The 21,474-nt window shown below is 38.9% G+C and overlaps 1 protein-coding gene across 6 annotated transcripts in view; it reads right to left on the minus strand.

Moving 5' to 3' along the window:
* The window catches only part of Gucy1a1 (guanylate cyclase 1 soluble subunit alpha 1), a 62,111-nt gene that overhangs the window by 17,920 nt on the left and 22,717 nt on the right, over window positions 1-21,474 (minus strand). For all 6 annotated transcript variants that reach the window (XM_013160330.3, XM_063260884.1, XM_063260887.1 and 3 more), the window contains 4 exons: window positions 15,681-16,038; window positions 12,646-12,707; window positions 3,947-4,005; window positions 2,028-2,737 (listed from right to left, as the gene is read on the minus strand). In XM_013160330.3, the coding sequence (XP_013015784.1) occupies window positions 2,028-2,737; window positions 3,947-4,005; window positions 12,646-12,707; window positions 15,681-15,935 (1,086 nt within the window). In that variant the 5' untranslated portion in view covers window positions 15,936-16,038. The remainder of the gene's footprint in view (window positions 1-2,027; window positions 2,738-3,946; window positions 4,006-12,645; window positions 12,708-15,680; window positions 16,039-21,474) is intronic.

Here is a 21,474-nt window from a genome sequence, read left to right on the forward strand (position 1 = left end):
AAATGAATACAGCACCGCCTTTGTGTGTTTAAACTCTGCTTTCTTTCCCACCTGCTTCCGTACCATTCCGATTTGCTATGAGCTCTGGAAGGTATTTGTACAAAATGTACTGGAACGTACCCTAAACTAAAATCTGGCTGTGCAGCAAGCAATGCACAGCACTCTTACTTCGAGGTCTTCCTGTAAGCAGCACGCTGATGCTCCCGCCTGCAGGCTTTTGATACTATCATTCAGCTAACCTGGAGTTACAGTTTCTTTGTGTGATCTGTGGTACTCTCGAAAACAGGTAAAGCTTGCGCAGATGGGAAAAGGGATCCAGGGGTGGAGAGAGGGGAAGGAGAAGGGGACATAAAAAGACCAAAATGAGACATGTGCATTAACAATTCCCCATGACGAATGCACTCACGTGTATCACAAACATGAACAGAAAAGGAGAAAAGGACATAGTCTTTATTCCTCCCTCCCTTTCTTTCTTTTCTCCTGTTTTAACTTGCTTTTCTCCTTTTCTTGTTCAGGAACAGGAGCAGGAGCAGGGGAAGGAGGAGCAGCAGGGGAGGGGAGGAGGAGAGAGAGGGGAGGAGGAGGGGGAGGGAGAGGGGGGAGGGGGAGGGAGAGGGGGGAGGGGGAGGGAGAGGGGGGAGGAGGAGGAGGAGGAGGAGGAGACGAGGGTTCTACATAGCTGAACTTGTGATCCTCCTGCTTCAGGCTCCCAGAGCTGAGGTTACACATGTGGGCCACCATCCTTCGCTATCCTTTCTCTCCTCTCCTCTCCATGACCTACCTGCTCTGTTTGGCAGGTACAGAAGTTAAAATATCTCCAAATATAAGATTTTTGCCCTAACATTTTTCTTTTTGCCATGACTAGCACCACAGAGCCATCTTACTGCAGTTATTCTTTCAGAGAGAGAAGCTGGACCTTGTAGAAAAGACCAAATTTCCAATTCAACTTTAAGGATCTAACCAGCCCTGCCATATACAACACAAAAAACTCCAAATCACACTGCAGAACAGTTTCACCCAGTGTGCTCTAAAAAACGTAGTGCTTCAAGTGATGACCCCAAAGATGAGCTCATGCTGGGCAGACAAGGGCATGTGTGTGTCCATGTGGCAAAGGCGGAAAGCAGCAGGGAGCTGGCTAAAGAAAGAGGACCACACAGAGGAACAGCATGGAATCTCCAAAAAGTGCGTGGCACAGTTTTTACTTCGCTGCAAATAAAAATGTACAGAACTCGTGTTTTTTCTGTTTTGCTGCAATGGATATCTTTGTGCATCAAGCATGTTTAAAAAATTTAATTATTTCAGGATAAAAAAGCATTAAAGAGCCTTTCACCATCAGAACCATGACACTTGGCTGAGATGGGACTGAAGCCACTCTCCTAGCTCTGCTTACGCTATCAACTATGTGTTAGCAAAGAATAAATAACTGCCAATATTAAATAGTTTTTTCCAAAGGTTCCTTCGTGAGATAATTTCTAAAATTCCCTATGTTGATACTGTATTATAAAACATACTCTCCCCATATAGCAATTAATCAAACAAATTATTTATATTTCCATTTTATTAAGTGTTGATTAAAAATCCATTTGGCAAGATGTAGCTTTTGTTGTTTATTATAAAACATTACTTTGAATTGGAAACAGGTTTTCATAACAACATTCACCATTTTAATTATAAAATTTCCTGTAGAGATTTAAAGGCAGGCTGTCTGCAATAAGTATCTGTGAAGTAATGAATGAAATAACCAAGAAAATGAATGCATGCAGGAAAGACTGACGTTTATTCCAAGGTTTAGGCTATTTTAGAGTGGCTTAGACATAAATGTATTGTCAACACAGCTGCAGTGATGCACACAGTTTAACCTTTTGGTGGTTAAGCCTCAAATACATAACTTATTTTATTTTATTATTTGGGCGAGGGATACCGGGGATTGAACTCACAACTTCATGGCTGCCAAACCACTTACACTGCTGAGCTGTATCCCCCACCCCTAACTTCCTTTACCGTAAAGAAAATGCACGCTGCCTTACCCTGGAAGATTTCTTTACAGAGTTGTCCCACCTCCGCACTCGAATGACGAACTGCATGTTCAGCATGGTCATGATCCCACTGAAGGTCTGACTGATTTTGGGTGTCAGAATTTCAAAGCACTCCTCAAAGCGAGGCTTCCCCTGTAGGTCCCGCCTGTTGGTCAGCCGCTTGATGCCATTGCCGAGCTGCAGGATGGTGAGGTCCTTGTCAAACATGAAGTGGAACGGGAAGGTCTTGCAGAAGAGTGACACGGGGATCACCAGCGAGGACTGGGGTTTGCCCGGGCACAGGGACGGCTTGGCACTTTTCACGCGGATGGAGTATAACAAGTAGGGCTGGTTGACAAATTCGGTGCAATCTCTGTGGAAGCAGGGCGGCACTGGGGACACCTCCACCTCGGCCTCATACAGCTGGCGAGCAGCTGCCTTGATGACACCGGGAAGGATCAGAGCTGTGGTCCTCTTGGGGAAGAAGTAGTAAACGTTCAGGAAATCGTGATCCTGGTCAAGGCACAGGATGGAGGCGTCTTCCAACCTGCCCCTCTTCTCTGCTTCCTGGCAGTGGCTGCTCTGCTTCAGAAGTGTGCTGAAGCTGTTTAAGAAGTCTTTCAGAGTGCCTCCGACCACGCCAAGGATGTGTTCGTCTTCTTCATAGCACAGTTTAAAAAGCTCTTCACCCAGAGACTCTTTGATGGTCTCCTCAGGAACTCCTAAAAGTACACAGCACATGATCTGCCACATCAAACTGTGTCTGGGTAGAGGTCTGGCCACCCAGCTCAACCTGTTTGCTCAGTTCCCTTTGTATTTTAAGAGTTCCAACCTCAATCCGATTCCTGCATTCAAATTACCAACACAGATTAGCATCTTAAATTCCAGTAACTTTGCACAAAAACCCCCAGAGTTGATTTCTAGAAAAGTGACTAATGGAATACAAAATATTCCTTTTCATTTCTCTTAACCTGAACTACAAAAGATCAATTAGCATTCCAGGGTGAAGGGCTGGAGGTGCAGCTCGGTGGTAGAGGTCTTGCTAAGCATGAGGGAGGCCTTGGACTCATTCTTCAGACCAAATAAAAACAATACAAAGCTGGAAGTCTAGAATGAAGTCTGTTTTGGAACAGGCCTTCCCAGTTTACACCTTCATGAAGGACCTTCCCCGCCTCAAAGGGTTTCCCGCCAGGAACTAAAGTGAGTGCCACTCATTTTTTTTCTAGAGATGGCTATAAAATTTCCTCTTCCAGTTAAAATAGGAAACATTATCTAATGTTATCTGAATATTTGTTTAAAATACTTATTTTCTACAGCTTCTCCTTTCAAAACTTCTTTTATTGTTTACATTCTAGGTATATTTTTCTCATTTGTGATATAGGTACTATTGTGACAGTAGAGCTACATTTAAAATCACATCTACCTTCCAGGAAGCATTCAATACACGTAAGCAATGATGATAATAATAATATTAGTAATATTATACTTATACTTTTAGAAAGATATAATTTTTTGGTCCATGCACTCAAATTTTGACTGTTTCCCCCAAAACCAATCATTAATGTGAGAAGACTGCTAACCCTTTTTGTCAGGACTGCTTTCAACTTTAAAAAAGTCTTTATTTGACCTCGTTGGGCAGAATGTTTAATGTATAAATGAGGAACACTTTGCTTCAAAGTCAAAGTCTGTGAGTGTGGGTTACTTTTCCATGGAGCCTTCTCTATTTCTCAGCAAATAAACATGATAAACAAGGAAATGTCTGAGGTCAAACAGAAACACAGCACACACAAAAGAGCTGCTCTTCACAGGGGCACATCAGTGATCTGTTCACACTACAACTCACAAGTTGGTAAGAGTACTTTTAGAGAAAATACCAGTTCCGCAAGTATGGGGTATGAGTCCTAATTACATATACTTAAGAATTCTGTTACCTGCTGCAATTGCTTGGTCTGCAATTATTTTCTCAAAGTCTTCTTTCTCCAAGAAGTTCCTAGAAATAATTAACTTAAGTTATAGACAGATAACTTAGTGCTAAAAACTTCAATGATGTAGAATATACTGAAATGACAATTTTGTATGAAAATTCTTTTTTTTCACTAGTTGATAAGTTACATATTGTCATCTAAGAAACAGCTGTTCGAGTTACAAAATCAAAGCATAAAAAGTGGGCAGACAATCAAACAATGACAGTGCAAACCATTCTGTTCGCTAATCCAACAGGTTATCTATCTTACATTCTTAAACACACATACAGTTATATCCTCTAAAGCATTTTCCTTCCCTTTCATTGTTACACTGTCTACTATATATTTTGGATCTTATTACCATTCAGTTTTTATTATTTTTTATACTAGAGAGACAATGTGATATTTACAAATGTGAGTCCTATTTATTTCACCTATGAGGATAGTCTCAAGATGCCTCCATTTACCTGTAAAAGCCTCAAGATCATTCTTTTTATAGCTTAATAATATTCCATTGTATAAAAATAACATACCCTTTTCATCTACTCTGTGGTTGATGGGCATTTTGGTTGTTTCCAAGATTTAGCTATTACTAATTGTGCCGTTATAAACATGGGTGCACATATATCACTGTGACATGACCATTTCAGTTTTTCTGGGAAAATACCCAGGAGAGGAATAGCTGGATTGAATGGAACTTCCAATCCTAGTTTGTTGAGGAATCTCTATACTGATTTCCACAGTGGCTGCACCATCTACACTCCCACCAACAGTGGAGCAGTGTTCCTTTTTCCCCACAGCCTCACCAACATTTGTTATCAGTTGATTTCTTGATGGCAGCTATTCTCTCTGGAGTGAGATGAAATCTCAATGCTGTTTTAATTTGCATTTCTTACATGACCAGTGATGGTGAATATTTCTTCATGTATTTATTTGCTATTTGTATATCCTCAACTGAGAAATGAATGTTCATCTCAGATGCCCATTTTTGGAGAGGGTCTTTGAATTTGGAGGGGCTTGATGTTTTTCAATTATTTATATGTTCTGGATATAAGTCCTTTTTCTGAGGGAATGCTGATTAAAGTTCTTTCCCATTCTGTGGGTTTTCTTTTCACTTTGTTGGTGATTTCACTTTGTTGGTGAAGTGCAAAAACTTTTTAATAAGATGAGATCCCAATTGTTGATTCTTTGAAGTATTTCCTGTGAGTTTGCATTTTGTTCATGAATTCTCTGCCTACCCCTATCTCTCCAAGACTTCTACCTACCTTGATTTCCGGTAGATTTAGTGGTTCTGTTTTAATATTTAGATCTTTGATCCACTTTGACTTTAGTTTTGTGCATGGTGATAGACATGGGTCTAGTTTCATTCTTTGGCATGTAGAAAGCCAATTTTTCCAACACCATTTATAAAAGAGGCTATCCTTATAGTGAACATGTTTAGCCCCTTTGTCAAATATAAGGTGGCCGAATGCCTTTATAGTTGTCTTTGCATCTTCTAATCTGTTCCATTGATTCTCAAGTCTATTTCTTTGCCAGTATCATGCTGACTTCATCACTGTAGCTTTTTAGTATTATTTCAAGGCAGGAATTGAGATGCCTCCTACCTTGCCTTTGTGGTCCAGAGTTGACTTTGCTATTCTAGGTTTCTTCTGTTTCCACGTGAATTTTAGGAGTGTTTTCTCTAGATCTGTAAAGTATATTAATGGTATTTTACTTGAGATTGCATTAAATCTGTGTAACAGTTTTGGGAATGTGACCATTTTCACAATGTTGGTTATTCCTAATCAAAAGCAAGGAATAACCTTCCATTTTCTAATATCCTCTTCCAATCTGCTTTTATAAAGTAGTGTAATTTTCAGCAGGTAAGTCTTTACATTCTTAGGTTGATTCCTAAGTATTTCATTTTTTTAGATGCTATTGTGAAAGGCAATTATTTCCATAGTTTCTCTCACAGAGTCTGTGAGTTTTGTGTGTGTACAGGAATGCTATTGATTTTTGAGTGTTGACTTTGTATCCAGCTACACTGATTATTTTGTTTATTACCTCTAGTAGTTTTTCAGTGGGGTTTTCTGGGTCTGCTATGTAGAGTATCACGTCATCTGCAAATAGTGATAGTTTAACTTTTTTTTCCCTGTCTTTATTCCCTTTATTTCTCTCTCTTGTCTGATTGCTCTGGCTAATACTTCCAGAACTATATTGAATAGGAATGGTGATAGGGGACATCCTTGTCTTATTCCTGATTTTAGAATGGAAGCTTTCAGTTTTTTTCCATTTAGTATAATGTTGGCTGTTGGTTTGTCACAGACAGCCTTTATCAGATTGAGGTAGATATCATCTATTCTGAGTTTCTATAGGGATTTTATCATGAACAAGTGTTGGACTTTATCAAAAGCTTTTTCCTGCATCTACTGAGATGATCGTTTGTTTATGGCTCTGTTGATGTTGTGTATTACATTTATTGATTTGTGTATGTTAAACCATCCTGCATTCCTGGAATAAATCCCACTTAGTCGTGATGTATAATCTTCTTGATGCTTTGCTGCATTCTATTTGCTAGTATTTCACTGAGAATTTCTACATCAATGTTCATTAGTGAGAGTGGCCAACAGTTCTCCTTTTTGGTTGGGTCTTTGTCTGGTTTTAATATCAGAGTAATACTTGCCTCCTGGAATGAGTTAGTGAGGACTGCTTCCCTTTCAATTTCATTGAGGAGTTTAAGGAGTATTGGTGTCAAATCTTCTCTAAATTTCTTGTAGAATTCAGCTGTGAATTCATTACGACCTGGGCTTTCCTCTGTTGGTAAGTTTTTAATCATATTTTCAATTTCAATAGCTGATACTGGATTATTCAAAACTGTTATATCATCTTGATTGAGCTTTGGTAGTTAATATATATATATAGAAATGTGTCCATTTCCTCTGTGCTTTCCACCCTAGTGAGTAGAGATTTTCAAAGCAGGTATTCATGATCTTTTGAATTTCCATGGGATCTGTCATGATTTATCTCTTTTTAATCCTTATTGTGTGAATTTGAGTTTTTCTTTCTCTTTCTTGATAAGGTTGGCTAGAGGTTTATCAATTTTATTCTCTCAAAAAAGTTTATTTGATTCATTAACTCTTTGTATTGTTTTTTATTCTCAGTTGCATTACCTTTTGCTCTGATCTGTACAATTTCCTCTCTTCTATGAACTTTGTGTTTGACTTGCTCTGCTTTTTTCAGAAGCCTGAGATGTAGTATTAGGTTGTTTATTTGTGCTCATTCCGTTTTCCTGATATGACAATTTATTGTTATATATTTTCTGCTTAGGATTGCTTTCTTTGCATCCCACAAGTTTCAGTATGTTGTGTCGCATTTTCACTGAATTGCAGATAGTGCTTAATTTCTTCTTTAATGTCACCTATAACCCACTGATTGTTCAGAAAGTTATTTAATTTCCATATGTTTATGCAGGTTTTGCAATTTCTTTTGCCTTTAATTTCCAATTTCAGTGCACTATGGTCAGATAATATGCATGGGATAATTTCAATCCCTTTGCATTTACTTAAGATTCTTTTATGGTTTTTAATATATGGTCTATTTTGGAGAATGTCCCATGTGCAGCTGAGAAGAACATATATTCTGATGTGGTTGGGTGGAACACACTGTAAACATCTACTAAGTCCATTTGCTCAGATGTATGATTCCATTCTGTTATTTCTTTGCTTTTTGTCTAGTTATCTTTCTCTTTGTGACAGTGGGGTATTAAGGTCCTCTATTACAACTGTGTTCTTATGTATTTGGTTTTTCATGTCCATTAGTATTTATCTTATATAGTTGTATGTGGTGCCTATATAAGTGTTAGTTCTTCCTCTTGAATTTTTTCACTAACAAGTATGTAGTAACCTTCTTTATCTCTTTTAATCATTTTAGGTTTGAAGGTCACATTTTCTGCAAATGCAATAGCTATCCCTGTTTTCTCTGGGCTCCTGTTACATGGAATACTGTTTTCCATCCTTTGACTTTTAATCTATGATTTGCCTTTTGAGTCAGATGTGTTTCTTGTATACAGCATACCGTGGGAACGTTTCTTGATCTATTCTGTCAGTCTATCTCTTTTAATGGGTGAATTGAGGTCATTTGTATTGATGGATATAACTAATATGTACTGGCTCAATTTTGTCATGGTATGTTCCTGTTGTTGAGTTTCCTGCTTTTCCTCCTTGTTTAATTGCTTGCCCTGTCTGGTGGTTTCTTTCTGTTGTTTTTCTGGAAATTATGGTTATTTTTGTCTCTATCTAGTATGTCATTCAGTACTCTTTCTGTGGTTAGTTTGGTGGACATGAGTTTTTTTCAATTATTCTTTGTCATGGAAATATCTTGTTTCTCCACTGAATTTGAAAGAAAACTTTGTTGGGTACATCAATCTGGATTGAAAGCTGTTTTCTTTCAGGACTTGAAATACTTCACTCCACGCTCATCTTACCTTGAGAGATTGTGCTGCAAAGTCTGCCGTGATTCTAATGGGCTTTCCTCAATAGATGAGTTGTGACTTTTCTCTAACAGCTTTTAGTATTCTGTTTTTAGGTTGTATATCTGGGATTTTTATTATTATATGTCTGGATGTAGATTTATGTTGGTTTTGACTGCTTGGCATTCTATATGCCTCACTTATCTGCATATCAGATTTTTCCCCCATGTTTTTGAAATTCTCTGCTATTATTTCTGTGAATAGTTTACCAATGTCATTTGCGTTGACTTCTGAATCTTCATTAATGCCTATTAGTCTTATATTGTTCATTTTGGCATCATCTTGAAGCTACTGAGTTGTCATCTCATGCTGCTTTGTTACTTTTAAAAGTTCTATCCTTTTAAGTCCTCTAACTGTGATCCTCTCCTTAAGGTCCAAAATTCTATACTCAGCTTCATTTAAATGGTTTTGTCAGCTTTCAGTAGAATCTTTTTTTCTTGGGTATCTTTCTGAATTTGTTTCATGAATTCTGCTTGTTTTCTATATTGTTCTTCCAATGCTTCTGTACTTTTATCTACTTCTCTAGCTACACTAAGCAACTTCTTTACTAAGGTTGTTATTTCTGTCTTTACATGACTATTTCTAATTTGATTTCCTCTATAGCCTCATGGATTTGTTTCTTTATTCCACTTGCTATCTTTTCAGAGATTTCTGGCGTATGACTTTCAAAGTCTTCTGTTTCCATGTCTCCTGTACTTGTTTCTGATGGACTATATGTTTGAGATTACATTTTGCTTTCTCATTTTGTCATTTTGACCTTTCAGGCTAATATTTGGTCTTTCAATCCCACTAGTCTCAAGTGCTGGTAGTGTGTATCTTAGGGTCTATAGGGGAATTCTTGATTTAGGATTTTGTAGGAAAACAGCAGTGACAGATACATTCAAAACAACTTTGAAAAAGCCCCAAATATACTCAGAATGAAGTATTTACACATTTTGATGAAGCTCCTTTGCTTCTGAAGTTCAATATACTCTCTGTATCTATCTATCTATCTATCTATCTATCTATCTATCTATCTATCTATCTACCTATCTATCTATCTACTTAACTATCATGGTAGGGTCTTCACACTGAGCTATACCTCCAGCCCTTATAATTCTGATTTTGACACAAGGTCTCACTACATGACATTCCTCCTGCCTAAGCCTCTCAAAGTTCTAGAATTACAGGCTTGAGCCACCATGCCCTGACTTGAAGTTCTCTTTAAACTGGCCAAGCTCAATAAGTCCGCCACAGTGTCAGGGACCCAGGAGTGCACACTGGTGAGAAACGTTTGAGGAATAGGGGAGTGGAAAGAGGGCTCCAGGCGCAGCCCTCTCCCTATAGGTGCTGTGAGCCCAGGGGTTCTATCCTTAGCACTGGGCGGGAGGAGGGAAGATGGGGAGAGGGATAGACAGAGACAAATGCAGAAACAGAGAGACATGAGACAGATAGGGTCACAGACAGAAAAATAAATCCTCAAAGATGTATTCTAATCATCAGGTCAAGTAGGCAAATCTACAGACAGGAGAATTTCACTTTTAAGTATCACTATACTGTATTTTTTTCTAAAGCAAATTCATACTATTTCTTGCTTTTAAGATTCTATATATTTATCTTTCAGGCAATATTTTTATAAAACTTTCACTCTTAGTCTTATATAAAAGATTAGTAACAAAAAAATCTATTCTTTATTACTGCTCTGTTTTCTATAGCAGAGAAGTTGGCAACATAGTAACACACATTTTGATCAACAGGTTCAATAATTTTAACAGGACAAATTGGTGATTCATGTTTTCCTGACTGTTTGTTTGATAATTTCTGACAATAATGACCAATTACCTTCAAATGTGCCATACTACTATTTACATACCAGAGATTACTACTGATTCAAGTTTCCATTAGATAGGCCATGTTCACAAAAAGGCACACATTTCAATTTCCAATAAAACTTAGTACACACCGAGAAGGTTAAGAAGAAAACATTTCAAGAAGGAAACTGCTCAGTCTGCCACTTTGACATTTGAAGGTATATTGCTCACAACTAAAACACTAGGTAGAAATACTGCATCTCAGTTTGGGGAGCATTTTTCCATGTTATTATATCAGCTGGGATCCAGAGAGCCCCTAGTTCCTTTATAGACATTTCTTTATATTTAACAATTTTAATCTTTAGTTTTGCTCCTTTTGCTCATCAAGCAACAGCTTTCTTTTAGTAAGGAATGGCAGCAAGCCTCAATCTAAGGCTTCCATATCAGCACACGACATGTGAGCAGGGCCTGGTTCATCCAAGCAGCACACAGCATTGCCAATAAAATTCCCTGCCCTCATCTTCAAAACTGCAAGCAGGCATGGCAAAATGCACATACTCTCTCTCTCTCTCTCTCTCTCACACACACACACACACACACACACACACACACACACACAAAGAGAGCCAATTGGCTATTACAGAATGATGGGATCAAAAAGATCCCAGAAACAAACAGCTGAATAACCTACCCAACGGGTTGTAAAGACTGTATTCAACTCAGCGCCTTAAAAATGGGGCTGGCAGGTGGGCTCCAGCCCTTCATTCGCGATCCAACGCCTGTGCAATATATGTTTTCAAGGCCAGAATACTTGGAACAGTCTAATATGTGGTTCAGGTGTGTTCGACGCTTGGTAAGCAGAGCAGCAGAAATGGTAGCTGACTTGCCAGTGTGACTGCTAGGGCGAGAAGCTGAACCAGAGCAGACAACCAAAAATAAAACAAGCCAGGCAGAGAGGGGCCACTCAGCACAAGGCAGGCAGCTTCCGGAGGGAAAATCTGATGTCAACAACTGAATGACTGTTATTTAAAAGCTGAAACTACTCTTTTTCTTTAATAAATCAGGGAAGTGGTAAAAGGTTTCTTAAGATTTCCAAATGAAATGATTGTTTATTTAAGTTTTGAGATTTCTTTTGAGAGAGACAGCAGTGGACACAGCCTCACTGCCTATCTCCATGTAGACATCAGAACACTTCAGAACACAGAGCCCCGAGAATAAATTCTGCATGAACTGGCTGCCAAGGGCTTGCATACAGCCACAGTAGCAGAGCAAGAGTGCCCTGCAGCTATCTTATCACCCTGGTAGGGATTAGGGTCAGAGGCATTCTGGAAGGCTTTGTGTATCACTCACACAAACAAAGCTTCTGTCAGACCCACAGTTCACACTCTCTTCTGTGGCACATCCATGACCCCTTCTTGGCTGGTCCTGCTGCCTGCAATCTGGGACCAGTCAGCGGGGAAAATGAAGTGCAGATAATCCACAGGGCCGATGATCTACTTGTGGGCTGAGAGAGACCAACATATTTATCAAATTTCCCTCATGGTGGGACTGGTTTATTCTATTCTGAACATTTGAACTCAAGTATTTATTCCATTTTTCACAAATTAAATCATTTTTGAAACCTTGGACAATCAAAAATAGGTCACTCTGTTCACCCCCTAAAGTAAATGAGCCAAGTTATATGTATGTGAATATTTTATTAAAATGTCATCTTGTATGAAGCAACTTCAGAAACCTTTTTTAAGAAAAATTTTGCAAAAGAATGCAAGGAAGAAAAGATCGGCAGAACTGATATTTGCCAGGAAGATCAAGCTGCTTGTGAAAATGCAGAACCTCTTCCCTCAGGATTGATACATGGTTTCCCTCTAAGCCTGAAGTCCTTCCTCCTCTTACCTTTTGGGACCCCTGCCCTTCTCCTGATGTACTAGGGTTGGGGTGCCCACTGGTATCCCATCTGGACTTCTGGAAAGCCCCTTAAGAAAAGGAATATATTTTGATTTTGGGTGCTCTGCGCCTTACCTGTCAAACATCATAGACATGATCCCTCACTATGACAGAACAGATCTTAGAGGAGCTTGTTCAGGAAGAATATATGGTAACATGATTAAAACCAAGACTCTGAAGCTCAGGCTTGAACTCTGGCTGTGCCTTTTCTGAAACAACCATGAAAACTTAAGTACTGCGAATAAACCTGAGTTTAGTCATCTGTAAGATGTGAAAAATAAATGCACTTATTTTCAAATTAATAGCCGCCAAAACAGTTCCAGGTTCTAGCACACCATATTAATCCACACGTTCAGTGAGTGCTAGTTCTTAGCAATGGGACCAACTGGAAGTGGGAGTGAGACAGCTACAATCACTCTACTTACCTGCTTTCTTTTATATTATAATTTGCTAGTGTTCTCTGAAGTGCAAGGTTCAGCCGTTCAAACTGGAAAATGAAAAGAAATGTCTCTAGAATTTCCTTACATAACAGCTTGCTTGAAAATACACATTTCTAAAAACTCATTTTTAAGAATTCATAGTAAGAGGCAGAAACATTATTACTTAAATAATTAAGTTTACTGAATTTAGGCTTTGGGAACTGGGTATAATTTTCCACGTTTTTTTTTCAAATCAGGGAAGAAACAAGCTCAGGCTGGCATGACTTTGGTCACTCTGGACTTTGGCCTCACGGAAAGCGGGGTCTGCATCACCCAGAAGGGAGTCCGGCAAGGTTTACCTTGTCTGCTACTAACGCAGGAGTCTGAAACCTCATCTGGTCAGGATCAGGAAGTCACTGGATGACCTCCCAGTACTTGAGTTGCAGCCTGGCTCAAACCAAACTGATTTCTGCTCTTTTCATAAACATAAGCTCTACACTCAGCCGACGTAAGTGCCCTTACCTACACATTCATATTGATGCTCTGTATCATCTACTCTACAAACCTCCAGAGTGTTCCCTCTCTACCTTTCCCCTTGACACCTTCAATCAATCGTGACATGAATATTAATTGATCATTTATTTAAAAAGAACCTAGGATTTATCTGAACAGGTACTCAATTTCTTTCTTTGAGCTAATCATCCTTACCAGATACTGATACTTTCTTACTGACTTCTATTTCATGAGTTTGCTTATTTTGCAAAATGCAACATATTTGGATATAAAGTTTCTATATTTAATAAATATGTCTGGCAATTAATATCTCCTTGATTGTCTTTAGCTAATTAAGACATAAAATGCTGATATATAATGCTGCTACTTTTTGTATTCCATTTAAAAATCATGCATATGCCTTGCAGATATGTATAATCAGTGATTCTCTTCATAGTTCACTCTGAGGAAAGTGGAGAATCTTCTGGCTATGTTCAATGCTGGGAAATGCTTGTCATAGTTTCCACTAATCAAGGAAGATAACGGAATTAGAATAAGACTGCTTTAACACAAGTTATAAAAAAATATTTGATAGATTCATGTTTGCACACATGTATATATGTATAAAGTTTAGAAAAGAAATTTGACATATATTGAACGAAAATCATCCACTGGATATAAAAGTGAATTTGATGAAGAATAGGTAGTTCTTGTTAAAACCAATTCTTTTGTCATTAATACACCACAAATGAGTATTTCAAGAATAATTGCTATTTGAAGCAACACTGCTAAACTTTGATGAGTAGAATTTCATTGTTACAGTTTACAGATCAGTCACTGTTTCAGTTGTTTTCACATTTATACAGTTTTTATGTGTTCTAGAATAAGAAGGCTCTAATTCATAAGGATAAATCATAATACTACTTTTTTAGAACACATACAGACCCTGACAGTCTCTTCAGAGCCTCTGACAATTGCTCGTTCTGTGAGCTTGTTTAAGGACAGCCAATCCCAAGGATTCAATTCAGTTAAGTAGATTCTGATTTGCTACATTTATAACTATGGCTAATGCTCTACTACAAGCTCTTTCCAGACACTATGCCTGAGGAGCTTACAGAACATGGGTTATCCAGCTTCCCAACAATGACTTCATCTCTGTATGTCTCCCTCTGCCTTTGGATATGACCATGCTGGAAGCTTCCTAGATGCCCCTCATTCCTCCCTTGTCCCAGCCAGACCTGATGGCTGGCTTGGGCTGAGCATAATTGAGTATTCTCATTTCAAAGGTCATTAGCCAAACTACTGATGTGATGATGTTATATTGAAATAAACTTCAACTTTCAGCTAAATCTAGTTGCCCCTTCCCTTAAGCTTCAGTTCTAGTCTCTTTTTTCTCAGGCACTGAAGCCTGTATTGTTTTAAGGATTTACCACCTTAGCCATGAAACTCAGTTCAATTCTAGTCAAGTCACTTAACTTTTCCAGCGCTTTCTGAGGGTGAAACAAGGTTTCTCTAAAATTCCTTTTCAATTCTACAAGTGAGTGAATATGGGATCTTTGGCACTTTGCATAGAGTAGAATATCAATTCTACATCAATTAAACATTATCAACATATTATAACTGAATTCTGATTATGTCAGTGACCACTCTTACAGATTAAATGAGTTTACATAAAATTGAACACTGACAGGGAGAGGAACACATCATAAGGATATTCAACGTATCTCTACCTCTGCAGAAAAAGGAAAGCTCTCTGCCTTGCCCATCTACTCCTAAAACAGTTACTCTTAAGGAACTGTACCCTGTTCCCAGAGTTCTCAGTAAGAGACTGAATGAAGGTACCCGCCATTTTGAAGTGGTGTTATGTTACAGAGCTCAACAAATGTCAGAGCCAGAAAAACACAGAAACTCTGGCAATCAGAGGCTCATAACTCTGACTCAGGAAAACAGATCAGGCCTGATTCTAGAAGGATCTTCAGACAAAGAGCCAATAGGAAAATGGGAGATTTTTACACTCACTTCTGCAAATTGGTCAGGGACCTATGATGCTCTTTGAAATTAAAAGAGGAAATCCTGGTAGAAAATACATTATTCTTCAATGAATTTAATTTAAAAATAATAGACTTCTACTCTTGAGGGCTCATAGTATAGCAAAGGTTGTCCATAACTCCAGCTGACACTAAAATGCTGAGATAGGTAGGGTTGCATTTCATAGGTGAGGAAGCTGAGATTACAGGGTCTTAAGCAGTTGGTCATAAAGTATGCCAGACTGTGGGATCCTTCTGACAAGAATTATGATGTTATGAAATTAAACACAGTTTAAAACATGACTTTAAAAGTGTTTTCATATATTTCAAGAAATTATTCTGTATTACAATCATAAAAGTGAGGCGGGGGGGGGCGCACATCTCTAATCCCAGTATTGGGGAGGCTGAGGCAGGAGGATTGTTCTGCGTGCGAGGCTTCTAAATTCTAAGCGCTTCCTTAGAAAAAAACTTTTTTTTGCCAATTTGAAAATACCACTAGGATCTCCTCAGGGAAGCCCTCACCTCTGGGAAGATCAGTTTGCAAATACTCTCCGCCAAAGTGTGCAGGTAGACCCGGCTGCGACTGGTCTTTCTTTGAGGAAGACTTTCCTGCATGTTCTTCTCGGGAACATCCTGGCAGATGGGCGCCACGGCCTCTCGGGGCTCTGAACTTCCGGCCACCTCCTCTGCAGGTTCCTGCGGCACCTGGCCCGGGGCCAGCAAGGAGAAAGGACACTCCCCTGCCAACTTGAGATCCTTCAGCTTCGTGCAGAACATGGCGGCACCACGCAGCCTCTGCCGCTCAGGCTTTTGGGAGACGCTTTGCCTGATGGGAGGCCAGGGGGCAGGGCCGCAGCCAATCCAGAGACAGTGGGCGTGGCTAAAGCAGCAAACAAAACGGGAAGAGAAAGAGTGACTTTCTCCCATTTGGAAAGAGAAAAAGCAAACACTATACCGTCACATACCATTTTCGGTAAAAAGAAAACAAAGATTCCGATGAATTGCCAATTACAAAAGGCGCAGGATAGCGGGAGAAGCTCCTTAACACACGCACAATTCAGGGGACTGTAGCAGTGAATACTGGACTTCAGTAATTTAACGCTTTAATGTTTTCTCTAAAAATAGCCTTAGAAGGAACTAATTTCTATTTTGACAAGTCATTTGGTCAAGTTTGATTCCACAAGAGTCAAACAGTGTGACAGAAGTTATGTCTAAATGTTTTTTAGTACTTTTATTACTACATTCTATGATGCTACTCTTTCTAAAATATCAGAATACCATACACCAACATCCCTCAAATATACTAAAGATAAAATTCACACACACATGCACACGCATACTCAAAGTACATCTAAAACTGACTTTTGGATGAAAACGACTCCTGTAAAATACGTATCACTATATATAGTGAAACAGCATTAAAATGTTATCATAAAAATCAATATTTTTTCAAAAACTCCTGATTGCTAAGAACATCTCATGGGGTTTGAAGAGATCCTCGGATCCAAACACAAATGATACTCAGATAAACCAAGAAAGCCTTGCTGGTCAGAGCCTGCCCTGAAGTTACATACACTGGTATATTTCCCCTTTAGTCTGTGTTGGTGTTATGTTCAGAAATCATTTGCACAATTCCCAACACATTTATTGTCAGTTGTTTGTCACTGGAACTGACCAGTTTGAATTTAGTTTACCAACAATACTAAAAATCCTAATTTGGTGGGTCTGTAAACTATTTCCTACTTTTAGAAAATACAAAACAAAGTGTAAAGAATACACATGCAGTAATTCCTGACTTTACGCCTAATAGTCCTGAGAACTCTACATTACATTTCCTCACAGAATCCATATGACACCGATATCACTTCTCTAAAGGTACTCAAATATTCTGTCACTTTACCTCATTTGAAATGCTAGAAAATGACAGTTCTTCTAACTCCTGAACTAATGTTTCTTATTACCTCAGATTCATTTCAAGTTAGATCCATCAGGCTTAGTTTAAGTTTATCTCAAAATATGGTCCGTAAGTTCGTATTAAAAATCAAGAACAAAATTCTCCTGCTCACTGGCTGATGGTTTATGAACCACTAAAGATATAGCTTTGTATTTCAACCTTTAGAAATGATATACAATTTGTTTTGCATTCTCCTCAGTGTCATTATTTTCTTAGGATGTATAATCAATTGTTGCAGGTAAATTAATCAGCTCAGAAAAGTGAACAATTCATTGCCTGAACTGGGGGAAATAAAGCCAAATCCACCACAAGACACACCTCATGGTATCATATAACATTAGAAGGGGAAATGTTGAATGTTGCCAGAGGCTGCCAGTGTGGTTCATTATGTAAAGTTACAGCCCAAAGCTATGATAACATTTAACTTACGAGTGTTCAAGAAGACACAAAGGAAAATTCTATGTATTCACCAGGAGTAATTCTATTCTGCCAGAAGAGAAAGGGAGAACTCTACGAGGTAACCCAAAATTATACTACAGTGACGGGGATTTTGATCACATAGATTGTGAAAGACCTAAAGCGAGAAGGCTTTCAACCACACTGCTTTTCATATTTAATTATGCTGAAGTCTTGTCTCAGTATTGTCTGCAACTCAACGTAACTCTATTATTAGTATTTTTTTAAATATTGCATATTAAGTTCTGCTCTGATGTATGGTTCAAGACTATAATCAGCAAAACTTCTTGAAAGGAGCAGAGACACTCTCAGATTTTCAGGCTCCGTGATCTTGATCTCAACTACTCTGTTCTACCATGGCAGCCTGAAAACAGCCACAGACCACACAAATGAAAGGGAATGGAAGCATCCCAATAAAATTCGGTTATAGAAAACTGAGTAAGTTAGCCAAAGCATTTTAATTTAAATGTAATTTGGACAAAAAGACCAGAATTACAGTCTTCTTTTCTTTGCCTGATCCTCCTCTCCAAAAATAGCAGCCTATGTGGATCCAGCTTCTTTGCTGTGGTTACTGTTGTTGCCATTTATCACTGAATCCAGAACCTCACACATGATGGGCATACACTCGATCACTCAGTTACACTCCAGCCCCTAGATCCACTTTTTGTACAACTTGAAAGTAATAAAAAATAGTAGAGTATATAATAGTAATATTTATTTATTCCTGGAAATAATACTGTGATTCCTTTAGGTTAATGCTCGGAAGAAAGCCTGTAGTAACTGCACATCACAATTTCAGTTATCTCAAAATGTAACTACAAGCCAGCATGGTGTCTCATCCCTGCAGACCCTGTACTCTGGGAGGCTGAAGTAGGAGGAATCCAAGTTTGAGGACTGTCCACACAATTTAGGGACTTAGCAAGACCCGGTCCCAAGCAGAAAAATAATAAAAAGGGGAGGTTGGGACAGTGGTAGAATGCCCCTGGGTTCAATCTGTGATACTGCAAAAAAAAAAAACCAAAAACTACAATTAACCAGCAGAGGGAACTCAAAAAGGAAAGCAAAATTAGAACATTATATATTGTCAAAACTACAGAACTGATAACCTAAAATAAATTATTCTAGTAGGTCTGGTGTAATATAGTTTATGATAATTTTTTTATTAACCTTACTCTCCTATCCCACTGAGCTGACCAGTGAGCTCTTCAAGTGTTTTCTTTTCCTGCATTGCACAGTACTATAATTTCTGGAAATTGACACTGTTTCTTATTAACTTAAAAACGGCAAGGGGAAGCAGTTGTCCTTACTTCAGAGTAGACTGATTCGATGCATTAAGTCACCTGTGTGTAAACAAACAGAGGGGCCTTCTTGACCAGTTCCACAGGCAAGACTGTGCTAGGAAGTAGATGCACACAGGGCCAGCAGATTGGTCCTGGTCCTTCCTGCCAGGGAGACCGAGGACATTGTTCCATTAATTGTTGGCAGTTTTCTCAAAAATGGTCTGGACAGCTGATGAACACAGCACATAACTGGTTATAGAAATGGCCACAATATAAGGGAAAAACAAAGTAATAACTCTGGTGACTAAGCCTTGGCAGCCAATGGGGACATGTTCTCACGAAGGTAGAGAGGTATTTGCTATCCCAAAAGTTGCCGGTCTCTGAATGTACTGAATGTGGTCTCCCTTTTCCTGGTGAGTAATTAACTTTGCTGTGGTAAGAACAATGGCCCAGCTGATGTTCTCAGATGAAAAACCAGGACACAGTTATTGTTCAGGTAAGGGAACTCCCCATCACGTAAAGTCCAGGATTTAATTAAGCAGGAATACCTTGTTTGCTACATGTAACAAGGTCATACAGACCTGAGGAAAACACTTCCCTGGTCCTGGCTGCTACAGAATACCACTTTTGCAGTCCAAGGTATTAAAGATCAGATTTGAAAATTAGAATTCAGTTAAAGAGGAGCAGTCTAAGAAATAAATCTCCAACGTAAAAGCCAACAGTCTATTCAATGTCTAAGACCAGACCTAGATCCTGAATACACCAGCATCTATGACTAAAGATATTTAAGGAAAACAGGTAAATTTTCATGAAACTGAAAACAAAGTTTTGTCTCCTTAAAAATGGAAAATATTTTTAATAAAAGCCAATCAATCAGCCTGTAAGAGGTGTTACTTTTCACTTTGCAGTGAGAACTATTTATAGAACTTTCTCTGTGATATATCAGGAAAGGTCAGAGCAGCAGAAAAACCAATAAGCTTGTCCAAGTTTCTACACAGTTCTACATTTAAAAAAAAAAAATCTCAGATGCCTTTGCGACATCTGTCTTTTTTAGTCCTACTGATTATCTGTTTATTGTCATACTTCTTGAGAGAGTGGGTTTTGGGGCTATGTTCCATTATTTAGATCATATTTATTCTTACATCTACAATGACTGAGCTTTTGTAAACTGCTTATTAAATTCAAAACTTAAAAGTCAAAGTCCAAGAGTTTGACTTGGACAGTTGAATTTGCCCTGCATTTGTATTTTCCTTTTCAGATGCTTGACTGCTACACATTCTTTGATATTACTGACTGCCTCCCACTTCATTCGTTCTGTTCACAGACTACTGAGGGGCCTCCTGCCACATTCCAGGCATTTCTCCAGATACAAAGGCGGAGTGACATCAGAGGACAGACCCTGGTCTTCTAGGACATTCATCCCAGCAAGAAAGTGTGACATAAACCATACAGCCTCACAGTCACATAGTGCTCTAGGAATGAAAATCAGGACTGCAAACCTTGTCCCATGAGAAACATCTGAGCAGAGCCAGGAAGAAAGTTCCAGAAAGAAGAACATGCTTGGAGATCAAAATGGACCTAGCCACACTTGAAAAACAGAGAATCCCAAGGCAGCTGGATGCTGTGTCTGTGAGAGCAGGGCAAGGATCTGAGACATAAAATACGTCAAGACAAGCATCTCTCAAGGCTCTGCCAATGATGATGAACAAATTAAAACTCTGTTGTATGGTTTGGCCACCATAAACTGGGTGGCCAAAAGCAAAATTACAAAATTACAAACGGCTTAGACTATCTTTTTAAAAAGAGATTTGAAAAGTACAACGGAAAAAATGTTGGACAAATCAGTTTGGGATGAAATGGTGGTTGTGGGGGATGAATGGAGACCAAATGCAGAAGGATTCTGGAAAAAGGGTTCACAGCCCTGGGATACCAACAGGATACAGGGGCTGTAGGGGAGAATGTCCCCTTGGAGGCTTCGTGGCTCACGGTGGGATCTGTGGGAAGGGACTGGACCATGTGACACTGCACTCCTGGTGGAATGACTCCTTGGTGAGCTCTGGGGCCTGACCGGAAGTAAGGCTCTCTGGGGGAGGGTGGCCTTCCCCTCTGCTCCTTCCTCTGCTAGTTCCTGACTGCCATGAGGTGAGCAGCTTGCCTCTACCCAGCCCTTCTGTCTGGCTGCTTCTGTGTTTGTGTTTACCTGACACCGACTGAAACTTCTCAAATTGAGTCAAAGTAAACCCTCCCTCTTTATGCTGGAGAGTCGCATGTTTTTCTGTGATAAGGAAAATGATTAACACAACCACAGTCACAGCAAACCTCTGGGACTATGGAGGGGATCAAGATAGTAAATAACATGTTTCTCATGATTTTGGCAAACCATGAATGTGCCCAGATTTGGGGTTTCTGATACTGTATAAGGCCCTTCTATGAGCTGGAACACTTTAACTTTCCTATTAATCTTTTCTTCCTCTCTACCCAACAACTTTTATTTGTGCCTTATGAATTTAAAAATCTCGTATTTCTAAAAACTTTACAACTAATTCAGGAATTCTGTTCTTTTTGAACACCAATTAATGAGATCATCCTATTCTAATATATGTTGGTTTATTATTTGAGGAATAGC

This window comes from Cavia porcellus, unplaced genomic scaffold (genome assembly GCF_034190915.1).
Source record: "Cavia porcellus strain 051 isolate PalLab524CR breed Dunkin Hartley unplaced genomic scaffold, mCavPor4.1 scaffold_14, whole genome shotgun sequence".
NCBI classification, from domain to species: domain Eukaryota; kingdom Metazoa; phylum Chordata; class Mammalia; order Rodentia; family Caviidae; genus Cavia; species Cavia porcellus.